Below are 26,096 nucleotides of genomic sequence, written 5' to 3'. Positions count from 1 at the left end.
TTGGTTACAGAGAGGAAGGGAGAAGGATAGAGAGTTAGAAACATCGATGAGAGAGAAACATCGATCAGCTGCCTCCTGCATACTCCCTACAGGGTATGTGCCCGCAACCAAGGTACATGCCCTTGACCGGAATCGAACCCGGGACCCTTGAGTCTGCAGGCTGACACTCTATCCACTGAGCCAAACCGGTTAGGGCCTTTTGCCACTTTATAGGTACTGCAATGCAGGGTGAATGTCAAGGAGAATACACAGAAAACTTCAGATGACAAGGATCATTGTAAAGAATTCTGAAAAGCATCAGCAGCATGGGAAACCCAGACATCCATTCCTCTGGGTCCCAGGACTTTCAGAACTGGGGCCTAGTGCAGGCTTTTTTTTTTTGCTCACCACTCCCACCTCTACCAACAGACAGTTTGGTCCGCTGCCACCCTGTGTGATGTGTCTGTGTTTGGCACAGATTATCTCAGATTATCTTGTTCCTGTCAATACATTATTGCCTTTGACTCACACGCCAATCTCTTGCTCTCTATTTTTCTGTTAGGGTGCAGGGTTCATTTTAGAGAACATAGAAGTCACAGCAAACATACTGAGAAAGAAACTCCCTGAGGTGGTGTTTTTGAAGGGGTCTGTGGGGTTGATGGGTAAGGACACAGGCATTTACTTCACTCTGAGGAACAGCATTAAGTTATTGGTGATACTCATCATTATTTTAATCCCATTGTCCCATCTCCACCACCAGAGTGAGGCTGGTCTCTTTTGTTCCTCTATATCCTCAGCACATAGTAGACACTCAATACATATTCATTGAATAAACGAAGAAGTACAGTTATCACTAGAGGTGTAGATTTTGTTTTCATCAGAAGGTTATTGATAATTAAGATTTTGACTTGGATCCCAGAGAGTTTGATCATCTACATAAGCCAACTCCAAATGTTTGATAGACCCAGATTGAAGTGGGGAGAAGGCTCAATAAGAGAGAAAGAGAGGGACTAAATTTAGAACTTAACAATAAGGTTTATCATGGTTAAATTTGGATTCGTGTCTACATCACAAGGATTCATCCTGGATGAGTGAAGTTATAGGGGAGCCACCAAGAAGATAAATACATTATTGTGATAAATGAGGATTTACTGAATGAGGGATGGGAGATGAAAATTAGTCAAGAGGGATTGACTGAACAGTGTGGTCAGTTTTCTACAAGGGCATATAAATTTGTCACAATTTTCCTCAGTACTTTTCTAGTGCAGGCTTACACTTGTCTTACCAAGTGGGCTCATATAAATGGCCCTGGGTTCGGCATTGATTAGAGAGAAGAGACGGTAACTCATGACTGGAACCATCTTCACCAATATGTAATTCACAATGAATTTTTAAATTTTAAAGAATTAAAAAAAAAATAACATTGGTTGGTACCTTCTTAGGAATGTTAGGTACTTTACTTCATTGCTTAATCTTTTCAACAACTCATAAGGTAGGTGGTATACTAGTATCCTTATCCTATATAATAAAAGGCTAATATGCAAATCAACCAAACAGTGAACAACTGATCATTATGACGCTCACTGACCACCAAGGAGCAGACGCTCAGTGCAGGAGCTGCCCCCTGGTGGTCAGTGCACTCCCACAGGGGGAGCACCGCTCAGCCAGAAGCCAGGCTCATGGCTAATGAGTGCAGCGGTGGTGGCAGCAGCCTCACCCACCTGCAGCAGTGCTAAGGAGCAGTGAGCTGAGCGGTAAGGAGCAATAAGCAGGTGGGCAGTAAGGAGCAAGGGGTCCCAGACTATGAAAGAGTGCAGGCTGGGCTGAGTGCACGAATTTTGTGCACCAGGCCTCTGGCTTTACAAATAAAGAAAGTGAGACCAGCAGAGAATACTTTTCTGTGCCCGTGTTGTTTAAGGAATCTGCTCAAATTTACACCGAGGAAGAGATATATACAAAGTCAGTTCTATCTTTACTCCAAAGCACATATATTCCTTTCTTATTGAAAAATATATATGAATACCCTCTTAAGTATATTTTATTAGTGCTTTGCTTCTCCTGTTTCTGAGTTTTTTTACGTGGGGTGTGTTTACTTATGTGAGCTGGTAGAGGGGTGACAGGCCACATGTATAGAGTGACACTGATGTCCATGGTTCTCATTCACAGTAACCGAGAAGGTCTTCATTTTAATTTATGGCCTCTTAGCATGGATTCAGTACACGTACTTGATTCATTCCACGTGAATTAAAAATGTTATCCTGGAATCTCAGGGTTTTTCTTTCAAAGAAAAGTAAACCACACACAACTTTGAACATTTTTTGCTTCTCTGTCTTTCAGACCACTGCCAGAGGATGTAGGAATGGACATCCCCTTTGAGCAGGGAATGCTGAGTCCCGGTGCTGCAGACATGAGGCCTGGTGAGAGGAGCATTTGTTTATTTCCTTCAGCGCTATTCTATATTCAAACATTTTCATTATTCAGTGAGAGAACACTTCCTATGCCTCCAACTTGTGAAGAAACGAGGGAAAAATATGTGTGAAGAAGGTGTTAGGCTCAATTTGGTTAATTTCAGGGTTGACTTGAATATTGACGCTCACTAGTGTGGGCCACCTTTTATATTCTGAGCCATGGCCTTATCTGGCAATGTTTCCACTTCCTGTGATAACTGGCTACTGTATAGCATAACAGCAATTTCTAACTAACATCTAAGTTCACCAACTTTATACTTCAGTGTGAGAATGTTTAAATTTAGAAGTGTGATATCAAGTAACCTGGTTATTAAAAAGAAAGAAAGAAAATGAAACCCTATACTCTAAGAGTGTACAACCCAAGGTATATTCAAAAAGGAAGTTAAAATTTTATTTTGCAATCTACATGACTTCCACTTTGTATTAAGGACACTTCTTTGAACTGTACCAGCTTCAGGATCATACCAAGATCCTGAATCCTGACCTTATGCGCCAAGCCTGAAATGGAGTAGGAAGAAGAGACTCAATTTTTTTTTTTTTTTGGTCTAAGCATTTAAGTACATTCTTCAGAATACTAGTCATGTGACTTTTTTTTTTACTGTTAACAATTTTACAGATGATCCAATTCCCCCCTCCCCTCTTTGCTCCCTCCACCCAACCCACACCTCCCCCCAGACCTTTACCACACTATTGTCTGTGTCCATGGCCTATGCATATGTGGCTATTTAAATTAATTAAAGTTAAAATAAATGGGAGAAGTTCAGTTCTTCAGTTACACTAGGTTTATTTCAATTCCTTAACATTTCTATCATTACGAAGATTTCTTCTGGATAGTACTGCTCTGAGAATTTCTATAATATAAAAATCCATTGTTTTTCAAACTTATTGGTAACTAGAAATTTTTTCAAATAATAAAAACATTACACGGGACATAGTTTGGGTGATGTTCTTTCTATACAGAACATCTCAATGGCAAAAAAATGGTGTAAACTTCCTTATGAAAAGACCAGATTTGAATTCCAGAATTGAGAGGTATACCAGATGGCCTTCAAAATACTTTGTGAAAGAGAATCCTGAAATTCTATTTTTAGGAATATTTAATTAGGGTCAACTTGACTAAAAATTACTTCTCCAGTTCTTCTTCTGTTCAGTGAATGACACATTAGTGGCAAGATATACATATTACAATTAAAATGTAGCAGCTACTTCCAGGAGCCTTGACATGAGACCATCCCTTCAGGTATGGGAACCAATGACAAACAATATTGGCATAAGAGGTAATGTAATGACTCCTTAATAAAAAAGAAAAAAAGTAATCTGGGAGGATACTTCAGTTTTATTAAAAAGAAAGAAAGAAAGAATGCCAGCCAAAGAAATACCCCTGCATATTATCCGCAGAGTTGTCAGAAGCTGAAGAAAAGTAATTGAGGACTCTCTGTGAACATAGCAGATAAGGTTCTTACCCTCCATTCCATAGGATTAGCCTGCATGAACCATAATCAGTTATATGTAAGCTTAACTATCTTTCTTATACAACACACACCATAAAATTAAATTTAATATTATATCAGTTTTCAGTTCTGAAATCTGAGCAGGACAGTTCTGAAAACTAGTTTTCTGCCAATTTAGCCATGGCCCCCACTTCCTATTTCTACAGGGCCAAGGCTGATGAGGCTGGGACAAGCCAGCACTGAGGCCACTGGTCAAAAAGGGGGTTCTAAATCCCATAGAAGAATTTTTTTAAGCAGGTCTACCTTCGCTAAAAAGGTTTTAAAAGCGTTTTTCCACTGGGTTCCACGCCCACTCTTGGCAGTCATGTATATGGTCTGATATTTTTATTTTGTTTCTTCTTTAGAACCACCCAATTCACTGGATCTTAATGACACTCATCCTCAGAGAATCAAGCTCACAGCCCCAAATATCAATCTTTCTCTGGACCAGAGTGAAGGGTCTGTTCTCTCAGATGATAACCTGGACAGTCCAGATGAAATCGATATCAATGTGGATGAACTCGACACCCCTGACGAAGCGGATTCTTTTGAGTACACTGGGCATGGTAAGTTGCCAAGTTGGCAAGGCCAACATTATGTGAAAAGTGAAATATTATCTAAGTGGCACTAATAACACACCTCCCATTTTGTTGCTGGTGCCTCTTTTCTGTGATTTCTGGAAGCTTCTATTTGTATCTCAGCTCATAGGTGGCTGTGATTGACAGTTTAGAGCTTGACAAAGGTCACGCATAGCCATTGCTCTTTTGTTAAACTCCTACTCTTCCAGAGCCTCTGCTAGGCATTGGGACTGAGGGAAGGCTGTTACACTCTGTATTGTAAGAAAATTGGGACTGGGTTTGCAGAGAAAAAGAATTTAATCTGGAAGATAAAATTTGAATTAGAGAATTACCCATTTCTCTGTACAAGCTTCCACTGTCTGAAATGTTCTTCTCCCAGATTCTTACATGGCTGTTCCCTTCTCTTTATTCAGATCCCCACCCCCATCATCCAGTCACTCTCTATCCTAGTGCTCATTTTATTTTCCATATCACTAATTGAAATCATGTTATTTAACTAATTGTTTGCATGTTTATTGTCTTTCAGTGGTTCTCAATCTGTGGGTCACGACCCTTTCACAGGGGTCGCCTAAGACCATCGGAAAACACATATATAATTATTGTTTTTGTGATTAATCACTATGCTTTTATTATGTTCAATTTGTAACAATGAAATTAGGGGTCACCACAACATGAGGAATTGTATGAAAGGGTCGCAGCATTAGGAAGGTTGAGAACCACTACACTAGAGTGTCCGATCCATGAAAGCAGGGAATCGATTATGTTTGTTGTTATACGGCCGATAAAGTAAGAAGGAAGGACAAATGGAGTAGGCTGTGGTGAGGCAAGAATAAAAAAGGGAGAAAATAAAAAGTTGTTGCATCAAACACAGACACTCCTAATACGAATATCAGTCTCATTTTAATTCTTTCTCTTGCTCAATGATATGGGGTTTGTTATGGAATCTGATGAACAAAATAAACTAACAAACAAAATAGAAACAGACTCATAGGTATAGAGAACAGACTGACAGCTGTCGGAAGGAAGAGGGGTTGGGAGGCTGAGTGAAAGAGGTGAAGGGATTAAGCAAAAACAAAACAAAACAACAAAAAAACTCTCATAGACACAGATGCAACAGTATGATGATTAGCAGAGGGAAAGGAGGGTTGGGGAAAGTAGAAGAGGGCAAGAGTATGTTTCTACTTTGATCGTTAGTTTTTATAAATTCAATTAAAATAGATAAATAAATAAAATACCTTTGCTTTTTAAAAAATTTGAAATACCATTACTAAATGATGCTCTGACTTTTACAGTCATGTTAATTCCAGCAGTGTCATTCCTAGAGGAACATAATTAGGAAATCCATCAAATTAGTGAATTAGTTCAACCAATGGTCATTGAGCCACCAGGGGCTACAAGGTTGACCAGCACAGACTGAGTTCTTGGCATCACAGAGCGGAAGGCTTTATGTCCTCGAGCTAATAATAAAAAGAAATAAAAAGTTAAAAAAGGAAGTGGGTTAACTACTAGTTCCATAGTTTATGCTGTTTTAAGTAGTGACTTTATATTGCATTTTTGCCATGCTTTTGAATTTCTATAATCGTCTGTGCATTTGACCCTATGGGTTGAAATACACAAATAAGAAAAAAGAGGCCAAAGAAAGGCTTCCATTCATACTATTTTCTACCATCTCAGAGGCTTTTCCCCAGCTACTCCATCCATCCCAGCGACCCCCAGCTGCCCCGGCCCTTTTCCTGCTAAGATATTCTCACATGTGTGAATCATGTCTTGATTTACAATCCCACAGAAGACAGCTGTGGCATGACCCTGCAGGCTCCTCCCACCGCGCCCCCTGCACTTTCCTGTTGCCCCAGGGAGCTATATCACACCACATCTGAAGCTTTTATTTTTATAAATAGTCAAACTGCCAAGCAAAGTGGTAGTGGCTGATCACACTGGTAATTAAAGCTGCCACTTGCTGACACAGTTCTTTTTAGCCAATACAGTTATGCTGAGAGAACCAGTTTAACAGCCACAACCCTACTTTTAGGTCTTAAATTCACAGGACAGAATTTGAATATAACTTGAATGTTAAAGTCCACCCTGATTGTCAGATGAAAGATGAATGTTTAGACACTTTTAAACAAAAACATCAGACACTGAAAACACAAAGTCAATCTGAATAGCTGTATTTTATAAACATGTAGACATGGAGAGCTGACTGTGTTGAAAGGGATGGAATACATTTTAGTCCCAAATTATGAAATCAGTGCTTGAAAGCTGCATGTGTTTTGGGTTTCTTGTGTGAGCTTTTGAAACTGGGCATATACACTCTAAACAAAATTGGAGTTTTTAAGGCACAGTATTCCAAAAGTGTCTGGTCAGTAATTTATTCTATTTAATGAACACTTCCGTAGTGCTTACTATGTGCCAGGATCTGTGCTAGCTACTTTATAAACATTAACTATGTTAATCCTTATGTCAATGCTATGAATAGCTATTTCCCTATTTTAAGATAAGAACACTGAGGCACAGAGAGGTTAAGTAATTTCCCAAAGGTCACACAACTAGTAAATGTCAGAGCCAGCACTTAAGCCCTGAGTTATTGCCCTTGACTCCTGGGCCATCCTGCTTCTCCATAAATATACTGACCATGACTAAGAGAGAGCTGTCTAGGTTGGGCTCACATATCTGAAGCCAACCCTGATAGCACCCCTCGCATTTACTCCCCATTTTATTCAGCCATTTTCATGACTGAGGGTTCTTGCTTGGCCATGTTCTTGAAGGGCATTCAAGTCATTGCCTGTTTTACACAGTAGCTAATGACCAACCATTACTGCCAGTTTATTTTCCCACACCGTGATTTTGCTTAATGAAAAAATTTTGAATTTCACTATCAAAAGATGTTAAATTGGTTTTTACTTCCAAGCAATTTTCTCTTAAAAATTGTGTCCAAATAGTTGGAAAATATCATTCAAAGTACTGATATAATTAAGGTTGGATTTCCTTTGATATTTACAAGTGCCAAAGATATGAGAAATATGTAGGTAGTGAAGGACTTAGGAGGTCAGTCTTTCTATTAAAGGAAGTCTGAGTTTTCTTTTTAATGCTTCATTATACTAATCTTAAAAACTTCAATATATCCAAAGGTCAGAAAAGATGATGACCTATTTCTGTTTTCCAAACCAACTGCAAAGTTATTTTTACCACAATCCATATCTCAGCAAAGGCATTTCATAAGAGAAATGGAAAAATGATAAAGAATTTTAGCCTGAATATTTCTGATAAGAATGTTAAAAAAATATTCCTGTGCTTTTATATTTTTGTTCTTCCTAAGTGATGTTTAGTTACTGTATTTAAGCTACCTTTTCTAAAACTAACCTGTAACTAGAGTTTTCCCTGTGAATAAGGTACCCCGAACTTTTTCAAATGGTCAGGGAGTCACCTCATTTAACTTCCCTGTTTGCTGTCTTCCACTATTTTCACAGCCAGCAGGCAAGCAGCTTATAGAATCAAGTCCATGTTTTAACTCTGCATATAAACTAATCAAGTGTGGAGGTTATTTTATTTGACCCACAAGCAACCTTGTGCTGTAATGGTGTGGTCTGAAAGGTTGATTTTTCTTTGTACTTTTGTATGATGAGTTTTTGCATTTAAATGTATTGCTTGTCTGCTCTTTATCACCATAAAAATGTTAGAAACTTGTTTACTGAGTACAGGATGTCTTTCCTCTAACAAGAAAAAGTTTAAACATAACGTCTTTTAAGGTTATTTACATCATCAGTGCAATATCACAACAGAAACAGCTAGTCACCTTCCCTAGATGTACGTCCCCAACTGAAGGCCACAGCTGACATCATTTCTAATGAGTCCGTAATGACAGCAATGGTGGATTTCTTACTGTAGTCCGTATAGCATTTAAGAGCTTGTGCACTAAATCATTCAGGAGCTTGTGTATTAAGTCATTTCACAAAACATGGGAGAAAAGGTTCAAGTTGACACCTCCCTGTGTACCAGGCTTAGTTGACTTCAACAGTGGCCAGAGAGAAAAATCTGTTACTGAGAAAAAAGAGACAAAGAAAATCAAGCATTTCTTAGTGGAGATGGCATGACACCAATAATGAAATCTGGAGGACCTGGGGAATAGAGAGTTAAATAAGACCTGAAAATTTTCACAATAGTGAGAAAATGATGGCTAGGAGGAGGATGGTAATTTATAGTTATAGCAGAATTGTTATTAAGATCAGGTGGATAGTGCTAATTCAAGGAAGTAAATAAAGCTAGCTTTACTTTTGACTAGCTTATATTGTGGAATTATAAAAATGAACCTTAAGAGATGTACCTCTAGCTCTTAAATAATTTCTTTTGCCCATTTATACCAGCCCTCAGAGGTGGGGAAGGAGAAGGAACCCCGGCAACTGGCCAGCTCTCACCCTCTGAAACATTAGCAATAACATTTCATAAAATAGTCCAGCCTCAAAATTTTATACTAAAATTAGTAATAGTACTGTTGTTTTCTAAAAATAAACTGTAGAAAAATGTGTGTGTGTATACATATTCTTAAAGTAAAGGTGTCCTTTCTTATTATGATGCAACTAGAGGCCTGATGCACGAAATTTGTACGGGGGGGGGGGGTTCCCTCAACCTTTCCTGCACCCTCTCAAAATCCGGGACCCCTTGGGGGATGTCTGACTGCCAGTTTAGGCAGTTGGACATCCCTCTCGCAATCTGGAACTGCTGGCTCCTAGCCCCTCTGCCTGCCTGCCTGATCGCCCCTAACCACTCACCTGCCTGCTTGCCTGATCCCCCCTAACCCCTCTGTCTGTCTGCCTGATCACCCCTAACCACTTGCCTGCCTGCCTGATTGCCCCTAACTGCTTGCCTGCCTGCCTAATCACCCCTAACTGCCTCTGCCTTGGCCCTGGCTTCGTCCAGAAGGTCGTTTGGCTGTCCAGTCTAATTAGCATATTATGCTTTTATTAGTATAGATAATAAAAAAACATAAAGATAAAAATGGATAGAGTCAACAACATAAAATATATTTACATTTAAAAAACACAAATTTAAAAGGAAAGCATAAGGCAAGAAAATAAGTGCAGTACGTGACAAAGTTCTATATAAAGAACTCCCATAAACCAATAAGGACAATAGGTAAGGGACTTAAAAGTGCTTCCCTGTCCGTGAAAGAAATATAAATAGCCAATAAGCACTTAAAAATTCTCACCTTCTTGCCTTGGCCAGTTTTTCTCAGTGGTTAGTGTTGGCCCACAGACTGAAGGGCCCAGGTTCAATTCCTAAGTAAGAACATGTACCTGGGTTGCAGGCTTGATCCCAGCTGGGAGGTAACTGATTGATGTTTCTGTTTCTCTCACATCCATGTTTCTCTCTCCCTTCTCTCTCCCTTCTGCTCTCTCTCTAAAAATCAATGGGGAAAAAAATTATCCTTGGGTGAAGATTGACAAAAAATAAATAAAATGAAAAATTCTCACCTTCTTTAATAATTAAATAAATACAAATTAAAACAATAAAGAGACAGGTTTCACCCTGAATTGTCAGGGGTTAGAAATTTTGATAAGCTCCAGTGTTTTTGACAAAATAAATTTCATATATTTTGGTGCCCTATTTTTCAGGGTAGAAATGTTCATAGAAACCTTCGGTGCTTACACCCTCTGATCCAGCATTCCATTGCTAGACGCTTAACCTATAGCAGAAGGTACCCGAATGAAGTAAGATACCAGTATAAGATATTTACTAAAGCAAATTCTTTCCAAGGAACAAAACCAAAATGAAATAAAGTTAAATTTCTATCCCTATGGGATTGATAAACTAAAAGACATCAGCAGAATGGAACTGGGGCTACTTTTATTTATTGATTGATTGATTTGAGAGAGAGAAAGAGAGAGGAAGGGCAAGAGACATATCAATTGTTCCACTTATTTATGCATTCGCTGGTTGCTTCTTGTATATGCTCTGACTTTTATGCATTCATTGGTTGATTCTTGTATGCACACTGACCGGAAATCAAACTTGAAACCTCAGCATATCAGGACAGTGCTCTAAGCAACTGAGCTACTCGGCCAGGCCTCTAAGGCCACTTTAAAAACGGAGTTTATATACATTGAGACAGAAAGGAGCCTGTGTGATATTATTGAAGAGGACCACATTGTAGAACAGTGTGTAGAGAACATGCAGAATATCTGGAATAATCACACATGTGGAGGGGAAAGGTGTATGTGTGTGCATGCACATAGGAAGAAGAATACATATCAAACAGTGAGTGAGAGTGGCATTAAAGATTTTTGTTGTTTTCATGATCAATTTCATATTGCTTATACTTTTATTGGTGTGTTTTACTTTTGTTGTTATTGTTGTTAATCCTTACCAGAGGATATTTTTCCATTGATTTTTAGAGAGAGTGGGAGAGAGGGAGAGGAAGAGAGAGAGAGAGAGAGAGAGAGAGAGAGAGAGAGAGAAGCATTGATGTGAGAGAAATATATCGGTTGGTTGCCTCCCACACATGCCCCGACCAGGGTCAAGGATTGAACCTGCAACCCAGGCACGTACCTTTGACGGGAAATCGAACCCGAGACCCTAAAGTGTTTGGGCAAACACTCTAAATTCTGAGCACACTGCCCAGGGTGAGTGTGTTTTACTTTTATAATCAGAAAAAAAGAATATAGTGTACAAAACTTTGAAATGAAGTAGCCTCAGTAAAGCATGCAGAAAACAAAACAAGCCCACACTGATCACCCAGGCCAATTTAGAGCTGGCCAAAAAGTCTCAAACAGGATGAAGAGGGTTGGTTGATGGTGAGTTCATTGCAGGGGAGAGCCTGTGTATAGAGCAGCATCAAAAGACAAACCAACAACAGAGCCCAGAGTTCTGCAGGCACAGAGACCAGATGGAAAACAGGGTCCCTGGAAGGGAGCTAAGAGGAGCATCCAAGGGCCTTAACCCAACAGGAAGGGAGAAGCAGGAAGGGATTCCATATGCAGATGGATGGATTTATAGCAGCAACACCGTGCTTGATCTGAAGCCAAAGGCTGCTGCTTTCCATCCTTAGTGAGCTGCTGAGCGCTGGTGGGAACACAGAGGAGGCCGGGAGCGGCAAGGCTCTGTGGGTGGTGGTAGCTGTTGGTGTTGGCAAAAAAGCCTAGGATTGCTTCCCAACTGGACTTCATTTTATTATTCTAAGTCACAGGTAAATTAGACATGTTTGAATGTGTCTTACGGAATCTTCTGGAGCATAATAGCTTTGTTGTGGCTTCCTTACAGATTGCCTATATTTCCAAGAACTTGTCAAAGCTTTATTTACCCACTCACCTTCCCCATTTTTATTGAGTAGTCTGTGCAGGTTTCCAAGCTAAGTGTGAAGATGAATATTAAAGGTAATTCGGGCAGAACTCCTTAGCCCATGGAACTCACAGCCTCATAGTAAAATAAACAAGAATGAGACAATCACACATTTGAGTTACAATGTGATAGCTTAGAAGAGTAGAAAAGGTCAGGGTTTGACTATATTTGTTTTCTGACTCTGTGACCTAAGGTAACTACTTCAGTTAGTTTTTGCATTGGTATCATGTCTAGTATAATACCCACTACTGTGCCTGACACATGGTAGGTACTCAAAGTATTGCTATTATTATCCAAGTCCCATAAAAAGAATATAAGTAAATCAAAGGTCATTTCCTTGAATGGAAAAATAGGATAGCCCGGCTCGTGTGACTCTGTGGTTGAACATTGACCCATGAATGAGGAGGTCACGGTTCTATTCCTAGGCAGGCCACATGCCTGAGTTGTGGGCTCACTCCCCAGTAGAGGATGTGCAGGAGGCAGCTGATTGGTGATTCTCTCTGATCATTGATGTTTTTCTCTCTCTCTCTCTCTCTCTCTCTCTCTCTCACTCTCTCTCTACCTCTCCCTTCCTCTCTCTGAAATCAATAAAAACATATTTTTAAAAGAAAGAAAAAATTGGTAATATCTCACAGAATTATTTTGAAAGTTATCAATAATCGTTTCCTCCAAATTACTTAAACCTATAAAGATTAATCATTGTTAAACTCTGCTAGTACTTGAAGCAAAAACAGAAACCATTGCTGTTTATTCTTTTAAAAAATGTAACATGAGTGCTTTTTCTGGATGCACAAGAGTGGGTAGTAAATTTCTCCCCCAAGATGCTCAGTGGGCTTCTTTTATTGCCTTATGCACCTATAAATAGGAGTCTTGAGAATTTGGGGCCTTGGAACATTTCTGGTCTACAGAGTTACTTTCTTGTGTTTCCTGGGAAATCTTGCTCTAGCATGTTTTGAAAAGTTCATGGGCAGTATATCAAATTTATGTCCAGATATGCTCCAAATAGGGACGGAGGTTCCGCTCCATTGTAAGAGTCTCAGAGCAGGGGTCTAGACCGGGGTGGGCAAACTTTTTTACTCGGGGGCCACAATGGGTTCTTAAACTGGACCGGAGGGCCGGAACAAAAGCATGGATGGAGTGTTTGTGTGAACTAATATAAATTCAAAGTAAACATCATTACATAAAAGGGTATGGTCTCTTTTTTTTGTTTGTTAGTTTTATTCATTTCAAATGGGCCGGATCTGGCCCGCAGGCCGTAGTTCGCCCACGGCTGCCCTAGACTGTGATATCATCAAAAGACTAAGGCCTTGCACACTCAGGATACACCAGGAAATGTGGCCCAAGGAAAACAAGATTATGTGGACCTGATAATAGCCTTTTACCCCATCAGAAAGGCCTGTGGTCTTCACCCTATATGACCAAGGATGAGCTGGTACAGCCTATCCCCTCTTGGGCCACTACGGACAAAGGACAGCTCAAGCCCTGCATCTGTCCCCACCCTCCGCTTGATCTTAGCAATGTATCTGGTTGTTCAGTCAGTGAATCCTCAGACTTCCCTGAGTGTCGTTTATGTGGTCAGGATGGTGCGAAGCGCTGTGATTTGTATAAAATAGGCAGTTCCATCAGGTTGACTCTGACAGGAGGCAGCTGGTTGTTGAATTGACTCAACGGTAAAGGCCTTGCTCCTTCAACGAAGCCTGGCTCTGTGCTTGCTTTCCAGAGAATGCCACGGCCAACAAAGAGTCTGGCCAAGAGTCCGAGTCCATTCCGGAGTATACGGCCGAAGAGGAGCGGGAGGACAACCGGCTGTGGAGGACAGTGGTGATTGGAGAACAAGAGCAGCGGATTGACATGAAGGTCATCGAGCCCTACAGGAGAGTCATTTCTCACGGAGGTAGTCCAGCTCTTTGTGGATCTGGGAACGGGGGAGCGGCCAGCCTTATATTTTTATTAGAAAATGAAACTAGGGCTCTCTGCAGCATGGCACCCCACAGACCCTGTTGGGCAGTCAATGTTTAGGGGAACTGTAGAGCTAAATATATCACTTCACACCCAATTCTATAAACATTGCAAAGCCGACTATGCAAAAATAATTTTCCAATGTGAAAAAATGCTTTTCATATCACAGATCTGATAGTTATCATCTTCTATGCAAATTTTTTTGAAAGCCAGAGTTGTCCAGTTTAATAATGTCTGTTCAGAATTCATTTGGGTTGGTTGTAGGGTTTAATTGAATTGTTTTTGAGTCCATACTACCTTAGCCTGCAATAAGATCACTATAGTAGAGCTGCTTCTAATCACAAAATAGTATTTTGAATCCTCTTCAGAAGCTTTAGGAAATCTTTTTAGACTCAGTCTTGTCATTGTTTCCCCCTCCCTGAAACTGGCTTTTCTCTAAACTCCATTACACCTCTGCCTGACAACAGCCAGTTCCAGCCAAAACCTCCACGTGCTTAGTGAGGGGCAAGGGAGGACAGTGGTGATTGGAGAACAAGTGGTGTTTCGTATTTCCAGTGCTTTCTTGGAGCTTCAGAGCCTGGACTAATCTGGGATTCACAACAAGTCAGATGAGCAACACATTGAACGTGGTCAACTTCAGAAAGCATCGACAGCTTTTTTATTTTTCTGCTGCATGCACTCCTTCCCTGCAGTCCCGAGGCACCCCCCTAACCACTCGGCTGTTCCGGAACAGTGTAAGCTGACAAGGCAAACATTCTTCCCTCTTCCTCATCAAGGACAGGGAAATAAGCATCTTGGGACAACATTAAACTCCTAGCTTTTGTTTTCTAACTGGCAGAAGGACATTTTGTATTTTTCAATCAAATTTCCCTCCACCAGCAAATTTTCCACTTTCCAGCCCATGCATTGCTCCCTGCAGGTAAGTATCTGACCACCCAGGGACTCCAACCATGACAGTGAAGGAAAATGCCAATAGGTGTCCTCAGCCATGACCTTCCTTTTCCCTGCTTCACAGAGTGGCCTGAAATGGCAATATGTCCCCCAGATAGTGCTGTGGGCTGGGGCCATTTCCTCTGAGGGAAACTTTCCCATAGCCCTTCAGAATAGAGCTGGCCTGACCTCCCGGAGGTGACAGACAAGTGGTCATAGAGCCAACCCTTTGGTATGATGAAAACCACAACCTGAACGTCACCCAGATCTTCCCAGAAGGCCATGCCTCCTTTGTACCACCCATCGGGCACAAAGGGGGTATGATTTGTTTGGAAATAAAAAACAAATCAGAGGCTAACTATAAAAGTAGCCTGTGTTCATTCTTAAAAAAGGACAAACAAGTGTAGAACAGTGATAATATTTATACATTTCTACCCCTTGGTCTTAAATGGAGAGCCGTTGGTTGTAATGAAGGCAGGCTCCCTGCTCCGCTGCTCTCCTAACACCTCTTGTCCCTCCAGTACACCCCCCTGCCTGTTCTTTCCACCACAGTAAAAGTATGTGGGTTGTGTGAGTGAGTCTGCTGCCTGAATTAGGAGAAAGTTGTTATCATCAACACAGGAGGGACAGAAAAAGCCCTGCTTCAGCCTGTCACGTCCCCTGGGATATAACTGAGCTGACCCCTCAGGGATGACCTGGTTTGCTGTGCCCTTCATCCCTGCCACCTGTTCCCATTGGCATTAGCTCCTCTTCGTTCTGTTGCTGAGTTCGGTTTTTGTCTGTGTGACTGTCCAGTTTGGAAGACAAGCCCACCTTTCCTACCCCCAGCTCCACCTCGTCTTTCTCTGGGCACTGGCCTGCATGAGTGTGCCTCTGGCTGCACCCATCTAGCACGTTAGCGCGATGCCGCCCCTTCCTATGCCCTGAACAGCTTGTGTGCTCCGTAGGCACAGATCGTTCAGATGTTGCTTCTGAATTTGTCAGAGCTTTGTCTTCTGTGTTGGAAGCTCACACCACTTTCTGAGACCTTAGTGATGAGAAGGCAGCCTTCCTTAGTTACCAGTCTGTGGAGTAGGCCATCCTGGCTTCTGATGAGCATTTAAAAAGCAGCACCCCACCGTGGATGGGGATCTTGTTTTGGTGTCTTGCATTTTGCTATAAGGATGTTTTCCCATTCAGGCCAACAGAGAAGTGCCAGCTGTTGTGCTCTGTGCAATTGCAAGATGAGAGTTGGGGGTGGTTAAAAGAGCTGCATAAATTAACCAGAAACAAGGCCTTACCAGGTGTCCATACTGGTTGGGAATATCAGTGTGGGAGAGCAGTCTTTGAACAAATAATACGGTCCTCTGCTTTAGTGACCTCGATGTGAGCTATTGTCAGAGGCCCTGCACACATTTACAATAACGAGGTTCAAGACCCAATTTTTCCAGGAATTAATTTGTGATCTTGATAATTAATCACATAACTTCTATGGGCTTCAATCACTTCATCAATCATAAGAGGGTGACCAATATTCCTGCCATCTGCTTAAATAAAAAAGCAAAGAGAGGGCTGGGTGGTTTGGATCCGCCAGCAGCGTGGGGTCACTCTGAGGCCAGAACTGGCTTTTTTGAACTTGAAGCAGAGAATATATTTAAATGACCAAAGGCAGTTGTGCCATAGCATTGTAACAAGGAGTTTCCTTTCTTGTTTTTGTTGTGTTTTTTTTTTCACTTCTTTCATTATAGGAGATTCAGGTAACCTTCTCTGCCGTGTTGCTGGACAAATGATCCTGGAAAGAATGAGAAGAGTTACTGGCTGGTGTGTGTGTGTGTGTGTGTGTGTGTGTGTGTGTGTGTGTGAGTGTGATGTTTTGGTTGTGACTGTGGCATCTTTCCTTCTGTCTCCATTCCATTTGCGGGCCAGCAAACTTGTGTTACGTCCCTTTCATGCCTGTCTGTTCTGCCTCAGGTAAGGTTTGCATCACTGCTTCAGTGGGTCTCAGGAGGCACCATGGTGGGATTGCTCACTCACCTCGGCACACATGCTCTGAATTCACCTTACGGCCATTGAGAAGAGAGGCTAATGAAACACACATTTTTAAAACCCAAATTTCAAATGCATCATGCAGTTGCTCACGGGCAACTTCACACGAGGAAGCTGCATATTTAGAATAGAAATCGGGTTAGCCAATCCCCTTGAGGAAATCTGTGAGGGACAAGAGGGAATGGTTCACTCATTCTGGTCATTGCACTTTGTCAGCCGTTGCTATTTACAGTATCTCCAAAGCCTGTCAACAAGGGCACCAGCTCTTGACTTAGACGGAGAACTCTCCTGAGGAGCTCTTTTCCTTCCATTTCCTTTCATACACCTCCTGTTTCCTCCCTCTCTCTTTTCTTCCCTTCCAAGTGTTCAGGTGCCCCAAAGTACAAAAAGCCGTCTTTGTAAATTTTTGTCATTTTTATGTAGAGCCATTCCTGACTTAGACAATGGTCAGGAGGTGGTAAGTTGGCCCTTAAGCATTTGTTTGGTTACATGAACTCCAGTGAACATGACAGCGTTCCAAGGACAGACAGCACGGACACAGATCTGAACTGCCATTTAAGACGACCTCTGAAATACTGTTCATAAACCCCAGGCTTTCATTTTTTGAGAAACTCTTAAAAATTCTTCAGAAATAGAAAAAGAAATCAAAGCAACTGCACAGTCATGATCTTGATGTTATTCTGGCAGCCAGACAGCTACATTTAGAAAGATGCTTTCCAAAGGATGCTTTTGCACCTGCTTTTAAGCTGGATTCATTATGTCTGTAGTCTCTTCTGATGAAGCCACCTTCTTCATTGTGCTGAGTCCGCATTGCATACCTTCATGGGGTAGGATTAGAGTAGCTAAGTCAACTTATCCTTTATGAATTTCCATTTTAAAGCTTCTTAAATAAAATTGTTCTGAGGAACAAATACTTCTTGTATTGAAATATATCACTGTCATTTTCCTTCATATCACATTCTAAAAGTGTGTTGGCAAATGTTGACATATTGGAAAAGATGGAACTAAGGCAAAGAGTCCAGAGGGAAGCTACTGCAATCCTGTTTCACAAACATGTGTTGCATCAGATGTAGATTTACATAGGTAGCATCTTCTGTAAACACTGTATACAACCTCAAATTAGTAATACACATGAACCCATAATTTGATATATTTTTAGATGGTATCACTCTCTTCTCCACCTCTTTTGTGGTAGAATCCCACTCTTTCTTTGTAGAGAACGTCTTATTAAACTGCCTTTCAAAAGTTAAGCCCCATCCAAATCTATATCCAGCCAGTATTTTACTGCCTTGGCATCACCAGAGAGGTATTTAGAGTTCAGAAAGAATGAGACACACTGAGTTCTGAGAGGACTGGATCAGGCGTGAGCGTGTGTCCTGTCCTCCCCCTCAGAGCTTTGAGGAAATCTCTGTAATGATTCTGAAGTTCAGAACTATGTGATACGACAAAAATTGCAAGTGTTTAAAAGGGGATATAAAAACATGACCCTACAGTGCATTGCTTCCATGTTGAAGTTTGGAAGACACGCGAGATCCCATATACAAACCCGTGGGAAACAAACATGACCCTACAGTGCATTGCTTCCATGTTGAAGTTTGGAAGACACGCGAGATCCCATATACAAACCCGTGGGAAACAAACATGACCCTACAGTGCATTGCTTCCATGTTGAAGTTTGGAAGACACGCGAGATCCCATATACAAACCCGTGGGAAACTGATCAACCGCTGCCATGAATTTCAAAGATGAGCTCTAAGGGAACCCAGAGATTGATTAAAGGATGGAGCCGAGCTTTCCAAAGTGGGTAAAATGTCCCGAGATATCTCTGCATTTTCCTTGGCCCTTGGAGTTTCAATAACACACTTGTCTGCATCTCCTGACTCTTATTTTCTCACCACCATCTGCAAATAGAACTCCACCCTCCACCCATGTTGGCAAGAAGTAATTCTCCAGTTTTTTCCAAAGCATCTATTTTCCTAAAACTCCAGACCAACCCTTCTTGAGTTTGCCCTTTCTCTAAGAGACGAGGCTCTGATTTCTGTGCCCAGTTATCTCTACCTGAGAGTGTTTCCCTCACCGACTGTTGCACCTGGAGATCACAGGGAACCAGTCCTCCAAACCAAAGCCAAGGCGGTTACTTGTCTACTCACAAGCATCTGGTCGCTGAAGCCTGTGAGTTGGAGATTGTAGTGGAATTTGGTGACTAAGTTTTCCCTTCAAGTTAAAATTTAAAAGAGCTGAAAATGTGAACTACTCTGGACCTTTTTTTTTATAGCCATGAAAGGAAAAGAAGTATTAGTTCTTAAAATATATAAATTAGAAACCCATAAATCAGAAGGTGTTGCTCCTATCCTTTGATAAGTTGAGTATTTATACACCCAGGCATGACCATGTACAACACATATAATCGTTCATAATATATGGGTAGCCGATATATGCAAATATATTCACACACTATATTTAAGACTCTAGATAACATATATGTTAACCACTGGGAAATAATTATATATGTATATACTTATAAAAGTATAGTCTGTATAATACTCAATTAAAGATATATCTGTTACAACCACATCCACACACTTGCCAAGGCTTCCAGATTTATTCTTTAGGTTAAATATTATCTTGTTAAAGCTTTCAATTGGTTACAAATGTCTTTTTGTTTGTCTCCCAGGATACTATGGGGATGGCCTAAATGCCATCATTGTGTTTGCCGCCTGTTTTCTGCCAGACAGCAGTCGGGCGGATTACCACTATGTCATGGAAAATCTTTTCCTGTGAGTGATACTTACAACAAAGTGCTTTGAGTTAATGTCTGTGGGCATGTATGGCAGATCAGCATCTTTAATAAAAGGAAATAAGTGATGTAGACTGTGCTAAGCCTTTGAGAAAAAAGCCAATGAAATCTCTGTCTAGGAACATTGCTCAAGAGACTAAAACCTTTAAAGTCACTCTTGTCAGTAGAATGGCTTGAAAACTAAACGAACACAGCTTGGCCTGCATTTTAAAATGCTGTAACATTTCCTCTGGGTGAAGTGCTAATATTTGTTCCCCGATAACATGTTCTTAGTCAACAGATGAGAACCTGGCTTCATTTAGATCTGTCCTTATTTAATCTGGGTTGCCCTTAGTATATGATAACATTGTTGACATTTTTGAAAGTTAGGTTTCTTACCCACACATATTTTTAGTGTACCTGCATTAAAAAAAAAAAAAGATAAATGATATTTAAATGAACAGTACTCACTCTCAGAAATGATCTTAGGTAACTGCATTCTTCTCCAGGTGAAGAGGTAATATGCACAACCATTCTCAAATGTTTTACACCCCGTCATTTAAATGTTATCTAATGATGGTGTAGACAAGATGAAGTATTTCATGTGAGAACTGAAAACACTCCTCTTCCTTCCTGTGATCAGATATGTAATAAGTACTTTAGAGTTGATGGTAGCTGAAGATTATATGATTGTGTACTTGAATGGTGCAACCCCAAGACGGAAGATGCCAGGGCTGGGCTGGATGAAGAAATGCTACCAGATGATTGACAGACGGTAGGTGGGCTCCATTATTTAATCCCTAATTTTACTTTCTCAATAATTCCTATTTCTGACTCCCTCTTAGTCTACCCAAGTGCAGTTATATTTTAGGAACATGGAATTATGCAGAGTTGAGATAATAAATGATAACATATTAATCAAAGTGTCACTTGGTGCCCCAGCAAATCCTCCCCCGATTTTGTTAAATGTTGTAGTGTCAGACCTAATGACCAAACTGTGCTTTAAACTCTGCATGTTATTGCCACACCGAGGCGCAATTTGAGCTGCTAAACCAGCATCTACAATTCTCTACTCGTGCCATGTGATCTTGATGCTATTAATGTGCATTGGGTTTATTGTGATTCTGGAAAATGTTGAGCTCTTATTTCAGAATTCACTGTTAATTCATGTTAACCACTAGCCCATAAGGTGCCTTTGGGTGCCCCTCATTCAAGATATTTTACTTTCATTCGTACTGGTTTTAATAGAACAAAACACATTATTGCCATGTACAGGGAAACTGTCATAATAAACATACCAGTTTATGATATCTATGATGGGTGTGGCATCCACTTAGATGTAGCTCCTTACATAACAGCACATGCGTGCCCTGTTACAGTAACTAAAATTCGTTTAATGATCCAAACATTCATAAAGTAGCATTACTAACGCTGAAAAATGTGCCTGAAAGTCAAGAATATTAAAATGGTAACCTGCAGGCCAAACAACCACTTGATATATGGTTTCTGTTTTCACTATATGTAAGAAGACACCAAGGCTCAGAGATCAAATAAATTAAGTTGCTTGTAAAAGTGTACTTTTCAAAATAGTAAGGATAACCCTGACAAAAATGAAAAGCATTGTTAAGCAAAAATATGCCATAATGGTTATAGATTTATGGACTCTGTGAATACAACCACTTTAGTTTACATTTATTCTGCGAAAATAAGGCTTGAATCACAAAAGTTTCAAATTACATATCAAAAAGCATTTTTTATGAATTATGACTATTCTATACTTTCCCTATTGGTAATAGAAACTTGCCTAGAACTCTGTGTATATATTCTTATTTGGGAACATGCTTTCTTTTTTAATTCCCACTAAAAATGGGTTATGAGTAATTGTTTTTCCTTTTTCAAACTAGGTTGCGGAAGAATTTGAAATCATTCATCATTGTTCATCCATCTTGGTTCATCAGAACACTCCTTGCAGTGACACGACCTTTTATAAGGTTTGATTATTATTATAGTAAAAGTAAAAGCATTATTAGTAGATTTTTTAAAAATTAATTGACCTATAAACAAGAATTCATAAACTAAGAGGGTATTTAGGAAGATATTTGCCTCTGCCTTTCCTGGAAAGATACATTAGACTATCCAGTGAGAGACACTAATTAAGAGTGAGCATTATTTCATAATGATTGTTTCACCGCCAATTATTATAAAGCATGATCTCTATGTGAGTTGCTGTAAATATAAAAGATGACAGGGTGGGTTTCCATGTCATCTTACACAAAGGAATAGACAATACTTTTAAAGTGATATATGGTAAAGAGAATAGAAAAGACAGAGTAACATGACAATAGAAAATAAAGACAAAAACCAAGGACAGAAGCAAGAGCCATGTCTTATCTTAATTGTTCTATTTTTCTTGAACAAATATGTGGGTCACCAAAGTTAGGTAAAGAGTCTGGGTAGCCTTGATGACAGCTGTTTTAAATCTCTCATGAGGATTCTCAGTTTCCTTTTGGTTCAATTCAGTGAATATTTTTTCATCATTTATGTTGTCCCACATGCTATATACCCTTACATTTTGGGAATGCACAGAAAAGTAAGATAGATGTCATAACATAGAAAGACTTGGAACAGTTAAATGAAGGAGATAGTATGCATTTTCTAGAGAACTTTAAAAATATAATAAAATAAAGTATTGCCTAACATCAGGATACAGATTAGATAAACTGACATTTTTCTACCTCAGAGTTATTGATGAATCCCTAAGCAAAATTCTGCTAACCTTACTTCTGGAGAAAAAAAATTGAGGTTAAAATTCCCTCCCCCTTTTTTAACATAAATTTTACTGTGCCTTCCAAATTCTACCTTTTTGCTCAGTGTTCACTTATAATTATTTAACATTCCCATTTTCTACTTACGACAATTGAGTGGCATGATTCAATCTAATTTTCCTCTGACAAGGTTAGCTCTTTGCTATGCCATGTCAAATTGCCTTAAAAATAACATGAAATATTTAAAGTATACAAAGAAACATTTATTTTAATAATAGCAGAAAATCCTTTGAAAAGGAGTAGGAATTCATGTACAGTGAATAGCTTATAAAAAGTTTAATGTGTAAAAAGTAAACATTAGAACTGATATGGACTTGATGATTTTTTTAATAATTCAGTCTTTACAAAACAAATATTTCTTGTTGATAAATCACAAAATGTTTATTACTATAAAAATATTGAAAATTGTTAAAATTCAACATTTATTGAAGGGAGTTTCAATACAATAATAATGACTACAACAACAATAGCAAATAGTGTTGTGGTAAATTACATATAATAATGGCTTACATTTATTGATGCTTACGTGCATTATTTCATTTCATCCTCATGACAGTCTTCTGAAGGAAGTACTGTTTACTGTTTTCGTGATACAGGAAAAAACCCTGAGAATCAGTGAGGCCAAATGAATTGTCTAAAGCAGGAGCCAGCAAACCCACTGTGTAAGGGATCAGAGAATAAATATTGTAGGTTTTGTGGGTCGTATCATCTCAGTCACAAGCACCCAACTCCACCATTGTGGGGCAGGAGCAGCCACAGACAATATATAAACAATAAGGATGGCTGTGTTTCAGTACAACTTGATTTATGATACTGAAATTGATTTTTCTAAATATTTTACATCACAAAATATTCTTGTTTTTGATATTTTTTTCCTACCACTTAAAAAATATAAAACCCATTCTTAGCTCTAGAACTGTAAAAAGCAGTTAACAAGTTGACTGTGACCTGTGGGCTGCAGTTTGTCAACCCCAGGTCGAAAGTAACATGTAAGTGAAACTCAGGCTTTGAACCCAGTTATCTGCCTAATTCTGAAGACCACACATTTGTACTTACACATTGTATTTACAGTTCCATCATGTAAGACTCTCTTTTAATATCCCCCTTCTGAATCAATTCACATCAATGTAACCAACTTTTACACCCAAAAGAAGAGGCCACTTAAATGTATTTTGGGTCTATTTTATAGGTTGTTGGTAGTGTGTGTTCACCCAAGTCTTAGCAGGGCTAGAAGTGACTGTATGGAGAGGAAGGTTGCTCACAAGGCAGAGCCAGTGACCCAGGGTCAAAACTGCAAGTAAAATGCTAAAAGGTAACTGCTATGAGAGAGGTATATGACACATTTCTTTCTTTTTCTTTTTTTAAAAATATATTTCATTGATTTTTTACAGAGAGAAAGGGAGAGGGTGTGAGAGAGAAACATCGATCAGCTGCCTCCTGCACATCTCCTACTGGAGATGCGCCCGCAACCAAGGTACATGCCCTTGACTGGAATCGAACCGAGGACCCTTCAGTCTGCAGGCTGACGCTCTATCCACCGAGCCAAACCGGTTTCGGCTATGACACATTTCTTTTCAAAAATGAATAGTCTGTTGTGCCAAGCACTGGGCTAGGTGCTGGAGACTGATGAATTAAATAGCTCGGATGCTGTCCTTAAAGAGGGCAAAGCAGGCAAAGGCATACAATAAACAATTAGAAAGCAGAGTACAATTAAAGCACAATGAGGGGTGATGACTCAAGGTGAGGGGGAGTTCTGGGATCAAAGGTGGAGAAGGCTGAGAGTTGCATTGAGAGAGGAGCTTTCCAGAAGAATGAGCCTTCAAGGTGAGTTTTTTAAAGAATACATTCTTCTTGATTTCAGAGAGAAAGGGAGAGGGAGAGAGAGAGAAACATCAATGATGAGAGAAAATCATTGATCGGCTGGCTGCTTCCTGCTCACCCCACACTGGGGATCCAGCCCGCAACCCCGGGCATGTGTCCTGACCGGGAATCAAAACATGATCTCCTGGTTCATAGGTTGACACCCAACCACTGAGCCACACTGGCTGGGCAAGGTGAATTTTGACCAACTAATAGGATTGGCTCACTAAAACCAGGTAGAGGAAATAGCAGGTACAAATATACCAAGAAGGAGAGGAGGTGGCATGTTTAGAGAACTGTACATTCCAGCGAACGTAACACCGGAGATGGAGGTTTCCCCTTGCGTGCCTACTTCCTCCCACTCACTCCATTCACTCTGTCTTTTATCAAAACCTGAGTCTGGCACAATAATCTGGAGGAAGGAAGAGGTCCAGTGTAGCATATCATTGGTAGCGTGCGTTCACCCAAGACTCATCAGGAGGGCTAGAAGTGACTGTACGGGGAGGAAGTTGCTCACAAGGCACAGCCAGTGACCCGGGGTCAAAACTGCAAGTAAAATGGAAAGATAGATCCATAGAGACATGACCTTGAGAAGCTTCCTGCTAGAATGCACAGTAGTTGAAACAGAAGGAAGTACAGTTGGCAGACAGCTCAGCACAATCCCAATAGACTGGGGAGAAACCATGGTTTCATTTGAAACCATCTGAAAAAATTCAATGCTTGATCAAGTGCCCTTTCAAGTGGAATAATAATGCATTTTTAAAATTAGTTTTCAATTACACCAGTAATAGAGACATGCATTCTTATAAAACATCTAATCATTTAGATGGAAGTGGTTTGTGATTGAAACCCAATCATTGGAACCGGTTTTTAACTTTGGTTCATCTGGAATGAACTCTCAGACTAAAACTTTACAGAAAAATTTTAAAAATATTTAAAATGTAACTAAAACTAAAAACAAAAAAGAAAGAAGAATAAAATGACAAGATTTTTGTTTGTTAAAAACAAATAAACAAATAAGCAAACCATAACCAGTGACAGTGCAGAGTGGCAGGAACCACAGGTGGTCATGTGTATAAATCCAGAGTATAAATCCAGGCTTTACCACTTACTGGTGGTGAGTACTTAACTCCCTGTGTCCCGGTTACCTTATCTTTAAAAAGAGAATAATAAGAGTGCCTACTGCACTAGCCTGTACTAAGAAATAAATGAGATAATTTATATAAACCACTTAGTCTCTGGCACATAGTAACTACTCAGATAATGTATCCTTTCTGCTCAAGAGAGTGCTGGGACAAGGTATTAAATATGCCGGGATTTTCAAGAAGAGGCAGTGACCTTAGGAAGGATGAAGGAGCAACTAATCATAGATTTTTCTTTCCTTCCTTTTTTTTAGTTCAAAATTCAGCAGTAAAATTAAATATGTCAGCAGCTTATCAGAGCTCAGTGGGCTGATCCCAATGGATTGCATCCAGATTCCAGAGAGCATCATCAAGTAAGTCCTGATGGTTCTGAAGATTTGGTAAGAAATATTGCATGTTCGGAAAAAGAGATTGGAAAACAACTCATTTCTTCAGTAGTAGGGAAATGGCATTATCTTATGGTTAAAAGAAATATTAAATATTCTCCAGTAATATATATATCTTAGAACTCAAGATTACTGTTCTGTTCTTTTAGATCCTTTTTCACATAATCTTTCTTTGGAAGTATTGACTAGTGCTCATTTTCACCCTGAATTTTACTATCATTTTGGAGAAAGCATAAATTTAACACAGCACATCTGTTACTTGTGTCTCTGTCTCCCACTCCACACAGACACAATCGGGTGTGAGCATAGCACGGATTTCTTTATCACCTTATATAAAGTTATTTGT

The 26,096-nt window shown here is 39.9% G+C and overlaps 1 protein-coding gene across 1 annotated transcript in view; it reads left to right on the top strand.

The window, feature by feature from the left end:
• Nucleotides 1-26,096, top strand: part of PRUNE2 (prune homolog 2 (Drosophila)) — a 206,077-nt gene that overhangs the window by 164,814 nt on the left and 15,167 nt on the right. The window contains exons 11-18 of the mRNA XM_015567374.1: nt 2,317-2,396; nt 4,303-4,503; nt 13,568-13,741; nt 16,464-16,472; nt 19,436-19,538; nt 20,181-20,312; nt 21,442-21,528; nt 25,619-25,717. Coding sequence (XP_015422860.1) covers nt 2,317-2,396; nt 4,303-4,503; nt 13,568-13,741; nt 16,464-16,472; nt 19,436-19,538; nt 20,181-20,312; nt 21,442-21,528; nt 25,619-25,717 — 885 coding nt within the window. The remainder of the gene's footprint in view (nt 1-2,316; nt 2,397-4,302; nt 4,504-13,567; nt 13,742-16,463; nt 16,473-19,435; nt 19,539-20,180; nt 20,313-21,441; nt 21,529-25,618; nt 25,718-26,096) is intronic.

The sequence above is a fragment of the Myotis davidii genome, unplaced genomic scaffold (genome assembly GCF_000327345.1).
Source record: "Myotis davidii unplaced genomic scaffold, ASM32734v1 scaffold98, whole genome shotgun sequence".
Classification (NCBI taxonomy): Eukaryota; Metazoa; Chordata; class Mammalia; order Chiroptera; family Vespertilionidae; genus Myotis; species Myotis davidii.
This window is presented reverse-complemented; position numbering and strand designations above follow the sequence as displayed.